General features: G+C 37.0%; 1 protein-coding gene across 2 annotated transcripts in view; it reads right to left on the reverse strand.

Annotated features, from left to right (window-relative positions):
* yrt (erythrocyte membrane protein band 4.1-like yurt) overlaps positions 1–19,062 on the reverse strand; it is a 255,318-nt gene that overhangs the window by 35,559 nt on the left and 200,697 nt on the right. For both annotated transcript variants that reach the window (XM_090380956.1, XM_090380954.1), the window contains exon 13: positions 8,229–8,331. In XM_090380956.1, the coding sequence (XP_090237082.1) occupies positions 8,229–8,331 (103 nt within the window). The remainder of the gene's footprint in view (positions 1–8,228; positions 8,332–19,062) is intronic.

Consider the following 19,062-nt stretch of genomic DNA (forward strand, 5'->3'; position numbering starts at 1 on the left):
TTCTTCGCATTCTTAGCAAAGGACTTTTCAAAATCAGCCTCAGTTTGTCTAACTCTCATTAGTGGCTTGACTGCAGACTACTTTGTAGTTACTGTAGATATCTGTAAGACCTGTTAATAATCTTGCATTTTTTTTTTTTTTTTTTTGGGCAATTAGTCTCATCAGTTCATCTGACATCAATTTAGGTCTAAAACCTGAAAAATTAAAAAGTCTACTAGTATGATTAAAGAGGCCTGTGTGCTCTGGATTCATTATTATTGTGTGACACAGAGCAAAATGGAGACAGGGTTTTTGTTTTCATAAAGGTGACTACAGTGGTCTCAGACAGTTTTTTAATTCTGTACAGTGGGACCAACTGATGATGTTACCAACAGCAAATTCTAAATGGAAAGCATTCAAGGAATTAATCGTGGAAGCTACAAGGCTTTTCATACCGATTAAGAAATACTGTTCAAGGTTTAAGCCTAAAGGGATGTCAAATGAATTAATGAGATTTGTGGCAGGGAATAAAAATGCATGGGATGCATAAAAATTATCAGGCGACACAGAAGCCTATGGCAGATATAAGAGTCTGTAATCAAATCACAAAGCAGACTACAAGCAAAGGCAGATTAAAAGAAATCTTTGGCAAAGGATGCTAAGAAAAACAGTAAGGACGTCTTTACTTAAATAAACTCTAATAGGAAGGGGATGAATCAGATTGGTCCACTTGATATTGATAGTTTGGCTGTTGATGATCCTGCTCAGATAGCTGACAAACTGAATGAATATTTTGCATCTACATTCACACATGAGGAATTCTTTAGGGAAGTAAAGGGCAGAAGCTTATTAAACTAACTGGGAGCTTAATGATTTTGTAATAACTGAGAGCAAAGTGAAGGAGAAATTGTTGAAGTTAAACAGAGGAAAGGCACCTGGGGTGGATGGGATCTATCTAGTTATATTAAAGGAGGCAGAAAAAGAAGTAAGAAAATCCTTAGTCTTACTGATGAAAGCATCCTTGAACTCAAGAGAAGTCCCCACAGACTGGAGATGTGCAAGTGTATCCCCAATTCACAAAAGGATCAAAGGGTGCCATGAATAATTACAGACCTGTTAATTCAACTTCTGTTCCAGGGAAAATAATGGAGTCACTGGTTAAAGAAGCATTGCAGAATCACCTAAACAAGACTGCAGTTATAATTCAGGCATGGTTTTATTAAGGGAAAGTCTTGTAAAACAAATTTGAATGAATACTATGATGTGGTTACAAAGGAACTGGGTACAAAAAATAATTTTGATATTATATACTTGGATTTCAGGAAAGCTTTCGATACTGTTGCATACGGAAGACTAACGTACAAAATGGAGCCATATGGTATTAAGGGCAAGTTGCTACAATGGATAAAAGGGTGGTTGAGTAGATGACAGCGTGATAATCAATGGATGCTGCTCTTCGTGGACTAATGTTATTAGTTGAGTCCCCCAGGGTTTGGTGTTGGGCCCACTGTCATTATGTATTTTTATCAGTGATACTGATGAAGGTATATCAGGCTTAATGTCCAAGTATGCAGATGATACAAAGGTTGGTAGGGTTGTTAATAACAGTAATGCAGTGTGCTACTGCAACAGGATCGAGAAAAGTTGGGCAGATGAGCTGAGAGGTGACAACTGAAGTTTAACATTGACAAATGCAAAGTACTGCATATGGGTAAAACTAACCCCACAGAAATGTAACAACTGTGTGGTACTACACTTAGGGTGATAGAAAATGAAAAGACCTGGGACCAATTGTGTAGCCAGATATAAAATTTCCTGAGCAATGCAAACAGGCTGCCAGAGCAGGTCATGGGGTATGTCAATGATATACAGGAATTTTGCTAGTAGGGAAAAGGATGTGATTATCCCTTTCTATAAGGCGGAATTACTTAGCAAGTACAGGTCACTGTTGAAAAAAAAAGCTGTGAATTAGGGTTGAATTTGAAAGTGTCTGCAATTCTGCCCAGAAACGATAGGAGGGAGTATATGATGAGAGCCTTGTCGATCAATTCGGCCCTGGAAAGATTGTGCAAGGCTCAAGGGGTAGAATTTTTTTCAGCCTGGACTGTACTTGTTAACAGCAGAGATTGCTTCTACAGGGATGGGATACACTTAAATAGAAAGGGTGCAAGAATTTTTGCTGATGCTGTCGAGGCAGTGTTAGGTGGGTCGGAAAACTGCTAGTTGGGGGGGATACAAGGACTAATAGATTAACAGTAGCCACTGGCAGAGGTGGAAGTGATTCTTGCACTGCTTCTATTGAAATGAGCAGAAGCCTGAAAAACAAGATGCAGGATATTTCAGAGACTGCTGGGAGTCATTGCGGTACAAGTAAACACATGGGTTGTGTTAGGGTAACTAAGAATAGAAACAGGTGCATGTATACCTGCGTGAACACCAATGCTAGGAGTTTGGTAAATAAATTTGATGAATTTGAGGTATTGCTCGAAACATCAAAGGCAGATATTGTTGGGATATCAGAGATGTGGTGTCACACAGATATAAGTAATGCGGAACTGGAATTTGGGGAATACAATGTGTATAGAAAGGATAGACAGGACAGGAGGGGAGGAGGGGTTATGCTATTAATTAAGAAACACATAAAAAACCAAGGAAATGAAGCCAGTCGACATCGCTGGACAGTGCAGCGTCGAGTCAGTTTGGTGTGACATAAGCAGTGGGAGATCAAAATTGAGAGTAGGAGTGTGCTATAGGCCTAATGACTCTGATGAGTATAATAAGATATTGTACAGGGAAATAGAGTGGGCCAGTAAATCAGAGAGTCTTATAATGGGGGATTTTAATTTCCCAGATAATGACTGGAATTTGTGGGTTGGTCACTCGCACACTAGCCAGGCTTTTGTGGATTTATTGGATGATTGTTTTCTACATCAGCATGTTCGTGAGGCAACAAGAGGGAGCAATACTCTTGATCTGATTATCAGTAGTGATTCTTCATGCATTAAGAATCTGCAGATAAATGAACCACTAGGTGGCAGTGATCACAGTGTGTTGAAGTGGGATTTACTCAAGGAGGTAACTACCATCAGAGGTAAAGGGAAGGGTTTTTGTTTTCATAAAGGCGACTATGATGGTCTGAGACAGTATTCAAATTCTATAAAGTGGGACCAACTGATGATGTTACCAACATCAAACTCAAAATGGGAAGCATTCAAGGAACTAATCTTGGAGGCTACCAGGCTTTACATACCAACTAAGAAATATTGTTCAAGGTTTAGGCCTAAATGGTTGTCAGATGAACTAATGAGGCATGTGGCAGAGAAGAAAAATGCATGGGATACATACAAATTAATGGGTGACATGGAAGCCTATGATAGATATAAGTTGGTCTGTAACCAAGTCACAGAGGAGATTAGGCAGGCAAAGGCAGACTACGAAAAATCCTTGGCAAAGGATGCAAAGAAAAACAGAAAAGAGTTCTACATATTTAAACTCAAGAAGGAAAGGGGTGAATCAGATTGGTCCACTGGATATTGATGGTTCAACAGTTGAGGATCCTGCTCAGATGGCTAACAATCTAAACGAGTATTTTGCATCTACATTCACGCATGAGGAGTTATTCAGGAAGGAGAATGATGTAGGTAAAGTAAACATTGGCAGTGAGCTATATGATTTTGTAATAACCGAGAGGAAAGTGGAGGAGAGATTGTTGAGGATAAACATAAAAAAGGCACCTGGGGTGGATGGGATCTATCCAGTTATATTAACGGAGGCAGCAAAGGAAGTAAGCGAACCCCTAGCCATAATTATGAGAGCTTCTTTGGACTCAGGGGAGGTACCCATAGACTGGAGATGTGCAAATGTAAACCCAATTCACAAAGGAGGATCAAAGGCTGACACAAGTAATTATAGACCTGTTAGTTTAACTTCTGTTCCAGGTAAATTTTTTTTTTTTTTTTTTTTTGATTTGGTAGTTGTTGGCGCATCGGCTTCTGTGGCCATATTGCACCTCCCAAGGTTTTTGCTGTACTTTGATCCAAGCCCGAGGCGGGAATCGAACCCGCGACCTTTGGGTTGCCGGGCAGGTACTTTACCCACTCGGCTAGCCCGGTCGGCTCCAGGTAAATTAATGGAGGCACTGGTTAAAGAAGCACTGCAGGATCAGCTAGACAAGAATTCAGTTATAGCTCAGACGCAGCATGGTTTTGTTAAGGGCAGGTCTTGCCTGACCAATTTGATTGGATACTATGATGTAGTCACAAAAGAACTGGATGCAGGGAATAACTTTGATATTATATATTTGGATCTTAGAAAGGCTTTTGATACTGTTGCACATGGAAGACTGCTGCACAAATTGGAGCAGTGTGGCATTGGAGGCAAATTGCTGCTATGGATAAGGGGATGGTTGAGTGGCAGAAGACAGAGAGTGGTAATCAATGGACACTGCTCAATGTGGACTAATGTTATTAGTGGAGTTCCTCAGGGTTCAGTGTTGGGTCCGTTGTTGTTTTCGGTGTTTATGAATGATATTGATGATGGTATATCAAGTTTAATGTCCAAGTTTGCAGATGATACAAAGGTTGGCAGGGTTGTTAAGGACACTACTGACGCTATGCTGCTGCAACAGGATCTGGAAAGGTTGAACAGATGGGCTGAGAGGTGGCAAATGAAGTTTAACATTGATAAATGTAAAGTACTACATATGGGAAACAGTAACCCCAGAGCAACGTATCAACTCTGCGGTACTACACTGACAGGGGTGGAGAATGAAAAGGACATGGGGGTAATTGTGCAGGCAGATATGAAGTTCTCTGAGCAGTGCAGACGAGCTGCAAGAGTAGCTCATGGTGTCTTGTCAATGATATACAGGAATTTTTCTAGCAGGGATAAGGAGGTGATTATTCCCTTGTATAAGGCAATGGTTAGGCCACATCTTGAGTACTGTATACAGGTCTGGAGGCCTCATTTCAAGAAGGATGTAGAGCTGCTGGAACGGGTACAGAGAAGGGCAACAAGATTAGTGAATGGAACAAAGGGTTGCTCTTACGAAGAAAGGCTTAAGTTTTGCAAATTACAGAGTCTGGAGACTAGGCACCGGCGAGGTGATCTGATAGAGGTGCATAAGGCTTTGAATGGTTTGAGCATGCTCAATGCCAATGGGATTCTTCATCTTGCTCAGAATAATCACCTCAGAGGGCATAAATTCAAATTGAGGAAGGACGGATGTCGGATAGATGTGCGGAAATTTGCCTTTGGCCAGCGGGTGGTTGGTTGGTGGAACCGACTTCCATCACTTGTTGTTGAAGTTGATAGCCTAAACAAATTTAAAGCTCAACTGGACAGGTATTTCGAACGAACGGAGGGGTGAAATGGGAGTGGTGTGTGTTTTTTTTTTTTTTGGCTGATGCTGAATAAGCTTGCTTTCTTGCATCATATGCCTCTACTAATGCTAATGCTAAGGCAATGGTCAGGCCACACCTTGAGTACTGCATACAGTTCTGGATGTCTCAGTTTAGAGTTGCTTGAGCATTTACAGAGAAGGGCAACAAGATTGGTGAGGGAACAAAGGAGTCCTCTTACAAAGAAATCTTTAAGTTCTGCAAATTGCAGTGGCTGTAGACTAGGCCTGGAGACTTGTATAAACCTTGAATGGGTTGAAAGCACGCCAATTTCTGACAGGGTTCTTCCACTTGCTCAGATTACGAACCTGGGAGGGGGCATAAATTCAAACTGAGGAAATTGTAAAATAGATGTGCGGAAATTTGCCTTTAGTCACAGGGTAGTTTGCTGGAACCAACTTCCATCTGTCGTTGCGGAAGTTTATAGCTTAAATAAATTCCACGAGGAAGTAGACAAACTTTTAGAGGGAATGGATGTGCGAAATTGTTTTTTTTTGGTTGATGCTACATAAGCTCATATGCTTGCTTTCTTGCATCACATGCTTTACTTCTACTACTACTATCCCTCTCAAACCACCGATTTTTCCAACTCAACTAATGCTCACTGCATTGATAGCATCACAAATATTCTTGCATCCTTTCTATTAAGTGTATGCCAGTCTTGGTCCTGTAAAAAAGCACATGCATTGCTGAGAAAAATTTTTCTTCACTAGCTTTACACACTTTCAGGGCTGAACTGACTGACATGGCTCTTATCATGTACTCCCCCCCCCGAACCAACAGTCTATAACATTGCGTGTGGGGAATGTTAACTCTTTCTACATTGGTTCTACCCAAAATTATATTTCAATGCGAATTCAACAACACCAGGCATCTGTGAGGGTAAAAAGGACAGGTGTGTCTGAACTTTCCTTTCGTGCCATCCACGAGAACCATGTTTTTCTTTTTAATGAGGCAAGAGTAATTGATACACAATACGAATATTCAAAGCTGTTAACAGCTGAAACACTCAAAATTAAGTTAAACCCTAACTCTATAAATGTACGTAGACCATACACTATTTTGGACTCATGGACCTTTATGCGCATGTGTAAATAGCACTATTTACATTGGTTAACAAAAATAATCTTGTCACGGAGCGACAATTTTAATTTTAATTGAATCTTATTATATAAGAGAGTGGATATTGTTAAGGGTGTCACTCTTTAATTCTTGTGAGCACGGATGATACCAAAATAACCTAGTCCCTTATAAAGAAATTAAGTCAAAAATATTTTAAGTAAATTTGACAATTGTCTTCGGTTTCCAGTCTGTTATTGCTGGTTGGTTCAGTTGTGGGTGGGTCGACGTACATCGGCTACTCTTTGCTCTTTCTTTTGGCAGTGAGTAGATAATGGAAATTGAATACAAGATTAGTTTTTAAGAAATCCATATATATTAACAATTTTAAAGCATAACATCGCGTTATAAATTTAGTTCTTTCACATAATGTATTAATTGAATCAATTTGATGTGAGTGTTGGGCTGAAGAATTTTCCTATCAAAAGGTATGAGATCTTTATATTTTACAAATAGTACTTAAGTAGAAAGGATTGAGCTTTACTGCCCTAATATTTTGAAACCTATCGTATCTTGAGGAAATTCCAGATACTTTCAATTTTAATCCTAACTTGGTTTGTTTTCTCAATATTGTCCTATAGCTTTTAAGTAAATTCCAGGTTGTCTATTTGTAATATCCTTAGTACCAATGTGTACAACAATATCTCTTTTTGTGCCAATGAAAGCTAACTGTTCTAAAACGTCATTAACTTTTGCACCCTTGGGAAAAATTCCCTGTTCATATTCCACATATCCTTCTTGCAAAATATTTATTGTTTCCCTGATAACAGAATTACTGATAATAGCTACTTCATGTAGTACCAATGCCTTCTACCAGTTTTTGTGAGAGAAAGAGAAGATCCCACCTAGCTATGATACCTTTGAGGTGTTTAGCATGGAATTGTTAAGATGGTGATGAGAATTCCTCCAAAAAGTGGGATTCCAAGGGGTTAACTCAGATTGTTAGGCATTATGTATTTTTACAAAGATATTACCTGAATGTACTCATCAAATCATTTTTCAACTGATTTCTGGATTTTGAAGGGCAATAATTCCCAATTGGCCTTGAGTTGATTAAACACAAGGAATCTGCAGGTATTTATTTTGGTGAAATCTGTTTCTTACCATTCTGCACTGTTCAAATATAGTTCTTCAGGTTTTGCATTCAGTTTGGCATTGATTAATACATCTGTTTGGTTTAATGCTTAAGGTTTTCCATTTCTGCTCCTCAAAGGAACCATAAGCCCCCCCCCACTTCATGGTGAAAAGTAAATTCTGAGTTTCCTAATGTCAATCCACACAACTAACATCAAGATTTACTAGTATTTCACTGATGGATCACTGTGTGTGTGTGTGTGTGTGTGTGTGTGTGTGTGTGTGTGTGTGTGTGTGTGTGTGTGTGTGTGTGTGTGTGTGTGTGTGAAGACAAAAAAAAATTTAACTGACAAAATAAAGTTGATTAATACCTACATGAATTAAAGTATGTACTAGTCCACAAATCCATTCTAATACTGTGAAAAGGAATCTTTCAAGTTTGGAGTTTTGACTTTTATGGGTATAGTAAATAGACAAGATAAAAGATAGAGTTGTAAAACTAGATCTTTTATCTGGTAGTCAAGAGTGGAAAAAAAAATAGACAAATAAAATCTTGTTAATTAGATTAATAAAAAATCTAGGTGACAGAAAAAAAAAAAAAAACAAGAAGAGAAAAAAAATCTACGTAAAGAACCATGTGCAATTAGCTATACCTACCCATTTAGAATAATGGTAGTCTTATAAGTATCGTGTTTGTTTCCATTACATATGCTTTCATTTTCTGATATATCCAGATCTACCAGAAGAGGCATCTTTTCATCTGAAAAAAAAAAAAAAAAAAAAAAAAAAAAAACCATTAACTATTTATTCATGTTTACTATAAATAAAAATTAGTATATATCACTTTCAATTATTTTTTATTATGTATATATGATTATGAAAGAACTTAGTGAGTCTTTGTACTCCAGTTGAATTCCATTTTCACAGTAAAGAATGATGTTCAGAGTGAATGTTTTTTTTTTTTTTTTTTTTTTTTTTTTTGTAGTTGTTGGCGCATAGGCTTCTGTGGCCATAATGCACCTCCCAAGGTTTTTGCAGTACTTTGATCCAAGCCCGAGGCGGGAATCGAACCCGCGACCTTTGTGTTGTCAGGCAGGCACTTTACCCACCCGGCCAGCCGGGTCGGCAGAGTGAATGTGCTTATAAAATTTCTGAATCAGGATGTTAATTATTTATAGTGTATTAATGAAATACAGGGAGAGCCATGAACAATGATACTTCATGAGCAGATATCTATATATTAATTCAAATTTTAGTTACCATGGATACTGTGGTTTTGCTTACTAAGAACCAAAATTATAGCACTTTATTTCAAATTGGTTTCATTTCAAATTCAAGATATGATTAGTCATCAAACAACATGATTTATCATGCAGCTCGTTTCAGAATGAACCTTACACAAAAAATGTTAATGCCATCAGTTTAGTGCTACAATGCAGAAATGCCCTTAAAAATTTACAAGAAAATTATGGATTTTACAAGGTGTTTTTGAATAAGTCGAAAAAGTGTCAGAAACAATCTTTCACCATAATCTCTAAAAGTTTCCACACAAATTCTAACTTGTTCCAAACTTGAAACAACCATATTATGGGAATAGATTATGCTATTGTCAAATAATGCTAAACATATTTCAGGACATTTTAAAACATAAACAAAACATTACCTGCATATCCAAATGTGGCTCATTTCAATATGAATGACAAAGTCAACAAACTGTGATCACAGTGGGCTGAAGTGGGATTCACTCAAAGAGTTAACTACCATCAGGGGTAAAGGGAAGGATTTTTGCTTTCGTAAAGGTGACTACTGTGGTCTGAGACAGTATTTAAATTCTATACGGTGGGACCAACTGAAGATGTTACCAACAGCAAATTCAAAATGGGAAGCATTCAAAGAATTTATCTTGGAAGCTACTAGGCTTTACATAACAACTAAGAAATATTGTTCAAGGTTTAGGCCTAAATGAATGTCAGATGAACTAATGAGACATATGGCAGAGAAGAAAAATGCATGGGATACATAAAAATTAATGGGTGACATGGAAGCCTACGATAGATATAAGCTGGTCTGTAATCAAGCAAAGCAGATTAGGCAGGCAAAGGCAGATTATGAGAAATCCTTTGCAAAGGATGCAAAGAAAAACAACAAAGAGTTCTTTACCTATGTAAACTCTAGAAGGAAAGGGATGAATCACTGGATATTGATGATCCTGGTCCACTGGATATTGATGATTCAACTGTTGATGATCCTGCTCAGGCGGCTAACAAACTAAATGAGTATTTTGCATCTACATTCACCCATGAGGAGTTATTCAAGGAGGGGAATGCCAGGGGCGAGTTAAACTCTGGCGGTGAGCTAGATGATTTTGTAATAACTGAGAGGAAAGTGGAGGAGAAATTGTTGAAGATAAACATCAAAAAGGCATCCAGGGTGGACGGGAACTATCCAGTTATATTAAAGGAGGCATCAAAAGAAGTAAGCAAACCCTTAGCCATAATTATAAGAGCTCCTTTGGACTCAGGGTAGGTACCCATGGACTGGAGATGTGCAAATGTGACCATTCACAAAAGAGGATCAAAGGGTGACACAAGTAATTATAGACCTGTTAGTTTAATTTCTGTTCCAGGAAAATTAATGGAGGCACTGGTTAAAGTAGCACTGTAGGATCATCTAGACAAGACTTCAGCTATAGCTCGGACACAGCATGGTTTTGTTAAGGGAAAGTCTTGTCTGACCAATTTGATTGGATACTATGATGTGGTCACAAAGGAACTGGATGCAGGGAATAACTTTGATATCATATATTTGGACCTTAGAAAGGCTTTTGATACTGTTGCACATGGAAGACTGCTACACAAATTGGAGCAGTGTGGCATTGGAGGCAAATTGCTGCTATGGATAAAGGGATGGTTGAGTGGGAGAAGACAGAGTGGTAATCAATGGACACTGCTCATTGTGGACTAATATTATTAGTGGAGTCCGTCAGGGTTCAGTGTTGGATCCATTGTTGTTTTCTGTATTTATAAATGATATTGATGATGGTATATCAAGCTTAATGTCCAAGTCTGCATTAACAAGATTGGCAGGGTTGTTAAGGACACTACTGACGCTATGCTGCTGCAACAGGACCTAGAAAAGTTGAGCAGATGGGCTGAGAGGTGGCAAAATGAAGTTTAACATTGACAAATGTAAAGTACTACCTATGGGAAGCAGTAACCCCAGAGCAACGTATCAACTCTGTGGTACTACACTGACAGTGGTAGAGAATGAAAAGGACCTGGGGGTAATTGTGCAGGCAGATATGAAGTTTTCTGATCGGTGCAGACAGTCTGCAAGAGTAGCTCATAGTGTCTTGTCAATGATATACAGGAATTTTTCTAGCAGGGATAAGGAGGTGATTATCCCCTTGTATAAGGCAATAGTCGGGCCACACCTTGAGTATTGTATACAGGTCTGGAGGCCTCATTTCAAGAAGGATGTAGAGGTGTTGGAACGAATACAGAGAAGGGCAACAAGATTAACGAATGGAACAAAGGGGTGCTCTTACAAAGAAAGGCTTAAATTTTGCAAATTACAGTGTCTGGAGACTAGGTACCTGCAAGGTGATCTTATTGAGGTGTATAAAGCCTTGAATGGTTTGAACACGCTCAATGCTGATGGGATTCTTCCTCTTGCTCAGAATAATCACCTGAGAGAGCATAAATTCAAATTGAGAAAAGACAGATGTAGGATAGACGTGAGGAAATTTGCCTTTAGGCAGCGGGTGGTTGGTTGGTGGACAGACTTCCATCCTTTGTTGTGGAAGTTGATAGCCTAAATAAATTTAAGGCTGAGCTGGACAGGTATTTGGAACGAACGGAGGGGCGAAATGGAAGTGTTTTTTTTTTTTTTGGCTGATGCTGCATAAGCTTGCTTTCTTGCATCATATGCCTCTACTAATGCTAATGCTAAATTGAATTGCCATACATTAGGACAGAGTGCATCCTCAGATTATTGAAGGTCTGGTAGTGGTATCATGCAAGATTCCTGGATTTGATTCCCAGACGGCACAGCTTATTAACTGGTTTATTTTTCACAGAGTTCTGTGTCATTTACAAAGAATACAATGTGGAGATGAGGGAAACCCGCAGTGCCATCAGACAACACACACACACACACACACAGAGATATCTCACCCTGCAAATATCTGGTTTCCACTTACAAAACAAGTCTTGAACATACTCCTGTATGCCCTTAGCTAATCTTATAACTCTTCTCTGTACTCTTTCCAACAGGTACACATCTTTCCTAAAAAGTTGCCTCCAAGCCTGTATGAAATTCAAGATACAGCTTAATCACTGCTTTATATAGTGAAATAATCACCCCTATCTCTATCTGACAAATTCCCTATATATTACTAATAAAACTCAATATAAAGTTTTATGGAGAGTGTAAATAGGCTGTACAAAAGACTCTATATCAGATTACATAGTTATTCCCAAGTCCAGTTCATTATCTACAATCCAGTTTGGTGGTACTTAAGTGGAACATTAGGATTACTGCTACTCATCTGCAAGACCTTGAATTTTCAGGTATTAAATCTCAGCAGCCATTTCCGAGTCCACCCAAATAATTTGTCTCGTTGAAAGAGCATACCCAGATTGCAGTCATTAACTACACTGCCCACCATTATGTAATCAGAAAACTTGGGGCATTAAACTTGGATTACCTACATCAACATCATTAATTAATATTAGAAACAGCAAGGGATTAAGAATCAACCCACTCGTAACATTAATAGTCCACAAATGTGCAGTCTCATTTATAACTACTGTCCCTGACCATTTAACATTGCCTTTATCCATACTAGTATCTTGCTGCTCTTAATGCCAACTTGCACCAATTTACATAACAATTGTTTGAGTGGAACTGCATCAACAGCTTTACTCAAATCAAAGTAAATAATGTCAAAGTTCTTTTTTCTACCCAATTCTTTACTGACAACTTCATAATAACTGAATTGATTAGTCACATGATTTTCCCTTAAAAAAGCCATGCTGGGATTTCTTTATAATTAAAGTTACAATTTTCCCCCCATTCAAATCCAGGGGCTGAATTAAATAATAATACTTTTATTAAATAAAAAAAAATGACGAATTTATTTAATTAATAAAACAATTGTATCATATTAATTGTTTAATTTTAATATTAATTCATTATAAGAAATAATATATAAAAATTAATTATAAAAATAAAATTATATATATAATTAAGAGGATTATTCAGTACCCCCAATTTTTGCAACAAGCAGGATTTAAATTGTTTTGTTAATAAAATGGTCAATGCTTAGCAAAACAAACAGCAAAGCAAACTTTGCTTCATAATGAGTTGCAAGCTCTGAACTACTTTCAAACAAATGGCATAACCAACAGGCTAACTCAGAGGTTCCCAAACTTTCTCGGTTCACGGCGGCCTCAGTGTCCCAGTAATTTTTTCACGGAATCCCTAGGCCAAAATAAATACCTACCCAGTGGTTTTTGACCTTTTAATATATACCTATATAATTATTTTATTCTCTATATAGAGATACTAAATAGAGATCAATTATAGATCAACACAAAATTTAAAAAAATACAGTACAATGGATACTGTACACTTTTTTATAATGAAATAAATGTATAAATTAAAAAAAATAAAATAATAATAACTTTAAGTAACTTAAATCCAAATTACATGGCACCCCAAGAATGTTGTTGTGGCACCCCAGTTGAAAACCACTGGGCCAACTTGTCATTTGGCCGAATGATGCAAGGAGCCAAACCCTTTCTGCATCAGCCAAAAATAAATAAATAAAATAATAATAAAAATTTGAATAATACAGAATATTCACATTCCCACAAGGTAATAATCTAATTCTGCTTTGAACAGGGTCAGAGGCATTGCCTCCATTACAATATGGGGCAAATTATTCCAATGTTCAACAACCTGCTGCCCAGAGGTGAACTGAAAAGACGAGACAAAGGATAAATAGCAGATTAGTCTTTTGGTTATGTAAGTGGATGGAAACTTAACAATTTATACAGGGATTTTGCCAAGAAGGACAAGGAGATGATTATTCCATTGTATAAGCCAGCAATTCCCAAACTGTGTTCCACGGAACACTAGTGTTCCGTGAAAAATGGTAATTAATAATTAAAAAATAAAATAAAATAAATAAATTTTGCATATTTGTAGCATACACTACTTTTGTATCATTATAATTTAAAAAAAAAAAAAAAAATTTCTGGTTATTAATATACTGGCAAAGACTAATAATCAAATAGATTGCAGAACACTATTTTGGCAGGCTTTTGCACAGAGAAGTATGCGTAGAGATAACGACGTCTACGAAAAAGTAGTGATGTAATATGCCATTTGTATGCAATTTAGTCTGGAGTACATGGGTTTGAAGGAGAGGGGGGAAGCAAACCGATGTCATAACTAAACCCATTCATTTCCTTGTATAATTTTTTTTTTTTGATAATTATCATTTAAAAATATTATTATTAAAATAAATGACCATGAATTTGTGGTTGAAAAAAAAAAAAGGAACTTTAAAATGGAAACAAGTACTTCTAGTAGTGCAACTGTAGTTGATGAAAATGAACACATATTGTCACACTTCAAAGTGAGGATGAACATTTGCAGCCTTTTGTTCCCCAAAAATCCGAAGTGAAAAAACAGGAACCAACTAATAAAAGATCAAAATGAAAGTATGATGAGTTATTTGAATTTTGTCTTTGCATGTATTGGAAATAGAGATGCTCTTGATGCACAGTGCGTCGTATGTAATAAATATTAGCAAACAGTTCTTTGGCTCCTGCTAAACTTGTGTTTCGTAAGTGTTCCATAAATATATTGTGAGCTGGAAAGTGTTCCATGACTAAAAAAGTTTGGGAAACGGTGGTATAAGCAATGGTCAGGCTGCATCTTGAGTAGTGTGGGATGCCTCACCCTTAGAATAAATATTGATACATAATCAGAATATTGATACTGATACATAAATATTGATAGTGATTATTGTTGTTTGGTTTTTAGGAGCATTAGCAACTAAGGCCATATTGCTCCAGGATATGCGGTGGTCATTCCCTGACCTTTCCGCATCCTCCATATTTGGTTGTGACGGGCTCGAACCCCAGTCTAATCAAGAAGCGTGTGTTATGCACTGCTGCTCCTTCCCACCTGGCTACAGAGGCGCCGATAGTGATTTTCTAATTTTTGCTCCCCTTTTCAGATTTTTCACCAAATCATCCCACCCTTATATGATGCTTGCTATTACTTCATATATTAAGCTAATCATTTTTGCTTTACAGTTCTATTCTCTCTAATTGGCTATCCAATTCAGCCTATAATTTTATTTAATTCATTATATCATATAGAATATTCACATTCATTCTCTCTTTATTTCCAATTTCTGCTATCCTTCTATTATGGACAAGGGTATCCCACAAACATGTTTGGGATTCACCACTGACATCATCAATAGCAAGACTATGGAAAAGAAAAAGCTGTATGCTCACTTGCTGCAGGTGTGGTAGGATAGATGGGCCACCTCGCAAAAAGGCGAAATCATCAGAAAGTTCCTGCCCAACACTGGCCAGGTTTTTCCGAACTTCCCACCCTGGTTTTCCCCGGGCCTACAAGTAACATACCTACTGACAAGACATGGAGCTCTGAATGCAAATCTATCCCTACTAGGAATACAGGAAGATCCCACCTGCACCTGCACCTGTGGGGGGCTGGAGAGCTGGCAGCACCTCATGCACGACTGCCAGCTCTATGACTATCTCCGCAGTGCATTCATCACCAAAATACAGTATCTACCATATGGCCAGGAGCACCACATCTTGGACACCAGGGAAGAATATCAGGCTTTCTCCAGCTATGCACTGGCCCTGTTCACAGAAACAGATAGCTCTTATTGCAGCGATAAGAGCTCTTATCGCAGCAAACCGCAACCAACCACTGACACAATAAGGAAATGAACAAACCTCGAAGGAAATCGTCCCGCGGAAGACGCCTGAAACCCAATGGCCTCAGATAATCAAGGCCTGAAGTGGACCTAAAGTGAATCAATGAGAAATGACCTTATAAACAACATTGACGCAAAACACCACATGGATGGGAAATGAAACAAGAAAGACCCCACAAACACCGACAAGCAAACCCGAACCTTTTGACGGTAAAAACTGCAGGATGGATGGGAACCACCCTGTGAATGATCACGCTTCCGAAATATATTTCAAGTCTCTGGCCTGACAGTGTACTGTCCTCGATACAGCGAACACATGTGGAGATGGGAGAAATCCCAGGTGCCGTCTAACACGAACATACCTTATACCTTATTATATCCTTCTATTAGTTTTGGCATTTTGTGTAATTTACACCCCCATCTTCTCACTTTTCAATAGATTTATTACTTCTACCTCGCGCACACGCACACACACATATATATATATATATATATATATATATATATATATATATATATATATGAAGTTGTGTAAAAGAATATAAGAAAGAGTTGCAGAACAGATTAATGCCATCAAATTTATGACTGCACATTACATCTGTTTGTATATAACAATATTTTAGTTGTTAATTATAATACCAACTAGATAAATTGGATAAAAGTATTAGGGGTGAAAGCTATACTCATTAGCTCAAAGTGCCAAATTTAATCAACCCAAGTTGGACTTCTTTGTTGTACCCTATAAATAAACATATATAATAAAATAAAATAAAAATATAGCTAATTATAGATATATTTATTGAATGGAATGTTAACAAAGGAACGTTAACTCAATATATCCCATCAATAATTAGCTGAAGCTATCTGTTTCTGTTTGCCATTTTCCAGTTTTTCTATGTTCAAGCATACTAAGAATTTACTGTAAATATATAATCAAATTGGCTTAATTAATATACTTTAATATACTTTAATATACTTTAAATTTAGCAGAAAACTGGCAGAATAGCCAGTCACTTTGCCAGTTACTTAAAATGTTAGAAAAGTTACTTAAAACTATATTAAATAATGTAAATAAAACTATTATAATAAATAACAACTTATCGATTATAAATGCAATAAAAAATAACAATATTCAGCAAATACAAACATTTGACTTTAACCGTTTATTCACTAGTATCAATCTTGACAATTTAAAAGATGTTCTCCAAAAACTATATTTGGAACATAAAAATGCTATAAAGTTTCATTTAACCTACTGAGATACGCTAATAAATTTATGTATTTTTAAGAATTATGTATGACGGAAATTCGTTATACTTACAAGTGAATGGCACCCTTATGGGAAGTCCAGCATCCTGCATAATTGCAAACCTCTATCTATATTCTACAGAAAGAATATTCCAAGATAACCTACTTATGTTCAGATCCATAGATGATCTATATGTGTTTAAATGTCTGCATTTCATTCAGGATTACAGCAAATTATATCCAGAAGAACTTGTATTGTAAAAAACTAACAGTTCTGATACTATAGCAAATTACCTGGATCTTTGTACAGAAATATTCCATAATAATATAGATGTAAACGTATATAATAAAAGAGATGCATTTAATTTCAATGTAGTCGGCCTTACAAACTGGAGATCTAATATATCAAAATCAGTGCATGCTAATATCATTTTATCCCAATGCCCAAGGATTGCTTCTATTTGCAATAAACACAGAACCTATGCAGCAAACATAATAGCATTGTACAATAAGTTCATAAATAATAATTTCCCTATCGCTTACCCAAAATACCACTTCAGGAAGGTGATAAATATAATTAATTTCAAAAATTTATTTTCTGAACCCATTGCTTCAATATAATTACCATAATTACGGATTTAGAGCCATGTATATTATGTACATAGGATACGCTTTGCTTTCTTGGTGTCTTAAGGCTTAGAAAACTTGTACCCACTGGCCTGCAAATTATAGCGTATCATTTATTTTATTTTATTTTATGTTATTTTATAATCACACTGTATATACTTAAGTTCATGCCAAGGTGACATGCAAATTCAGCTTAGGGTACTACTATAGGAACGGGTTTGCGATCCCGGGAATAAGCGAGCTACAACTTATATCTTGTATTGTCTTTAAGCTGTCCTACACTCTTTGTTCTTATTTCTCCGAAATTATTAGCGTAATCCGAGGATGTAGGAGAAACTATTTCTTATCTGTACTATATTTTTGCCTTTATGGAGTTCAGGTTCTATTATTCCTACTCTATTAGTTTTTATTCTTCTTACTATCTGCATGTTTCTCTTTGCGTTAACTTAACTTTAATTAATTAATTATTTATTTATTTTTACCATATCCATCACACAGGGGTCACCACATATATACTCACTATATGTGATGGATACGGTAGATATGCCTTATACTTTACATTTATTCTTATTTTAATTATTAAATTATGTTCTCTGTCGGGTCAACGATGTTCAATATATGCTTACATTTATAATATCTTTCTTTTGATTCTAAAAAAATTTTTAACTACCTTTAATTGGTTTAGATTCAAATTACTTAATCTCGGAAGTTTTATATATCTTAGCAGATATTGATCATTACAGAAACAGAGAACTCCTTGTCGTCTTTTGCCTTCAGTCTGGGTGGTTGGCCCCAGTTGAAGTCATCTAGATTGTGGGTAGACAACGATAAGTTTTATGTGTATATATATATATATATATATATAGGGGCTTAGAGGGGAACAGGTATCCTGTGTGTTATCAGATACTCAGCCTAAAACACTGATGGATCCAATATCTCTCTATTACAGAAGATTTAGGAGAAGTCCGGTTGGCCTGCCTCCCTAAAATCCACTCATGCACACCTTCTCGATGGTAAGCCCTGTTACGTCACTTAGGTGGCAATGAACGTGTAGGGTGGTTCTCTTCAAGATGCCTGGTCAGCGTGAAGAGGAAAAGACCAAACCCTCCAGCATATGACAGCACAACAAAGCAAATGGCCCTCAGTCCCCAGCAGCTTTCACTCTCCCTCTTACGGCAGCGAGAGGATCAGAGTGGAAGCAGAGGGTGCTAAGAATCTCTGGGTACGATCCGGCTGCCATGCACGGAAACTGAACTTGGCATGTTATAACGTAAGATCACTCATCGGTGAAGACAGGATATTAGAGCTGGAAAAGGAATTAGAAAATGTGAATTGGAATATCATCGGTTTGGCTGAAAGAAGAAGAAATGAATCACTTATAAGTTTATCAAGTGGAAATCCTGTACTCCTGATGAGGTAGAACATGCATTGAAGAAAATGAAGAATCAGAAAGCCCCAGGGGAAGATGAAGTTACTGTAGAGTGAAAGGAGTGAAGGTGGAGTTGGGTTTCTGGTCCATAAAGATTTTAAAAACAACATTTTGGAATTCAGAAGTACATCACCAAGGGTGTCAAAACTAATACTCAAGATTTCTAAGAGGTACAAGCTAATGATTATAATGATTTA

This window comes from Mastigoproctus giganteus, chromosome 1, assembly GCF_048544385.1.
Source record: "Mastigoproctus giganteus isolate SK-2022 chromosome 1, ASM4854438v1, whole genome shotgun sequence".
Classification (NCBI taxonomy): domain Eukaryota; kingdom Metazoa; phylum Arthropoda; class Arachnida; order Uropygi; family Thelyphonidae; genus Mastigoproctus; species Mastigoproctus giganteus.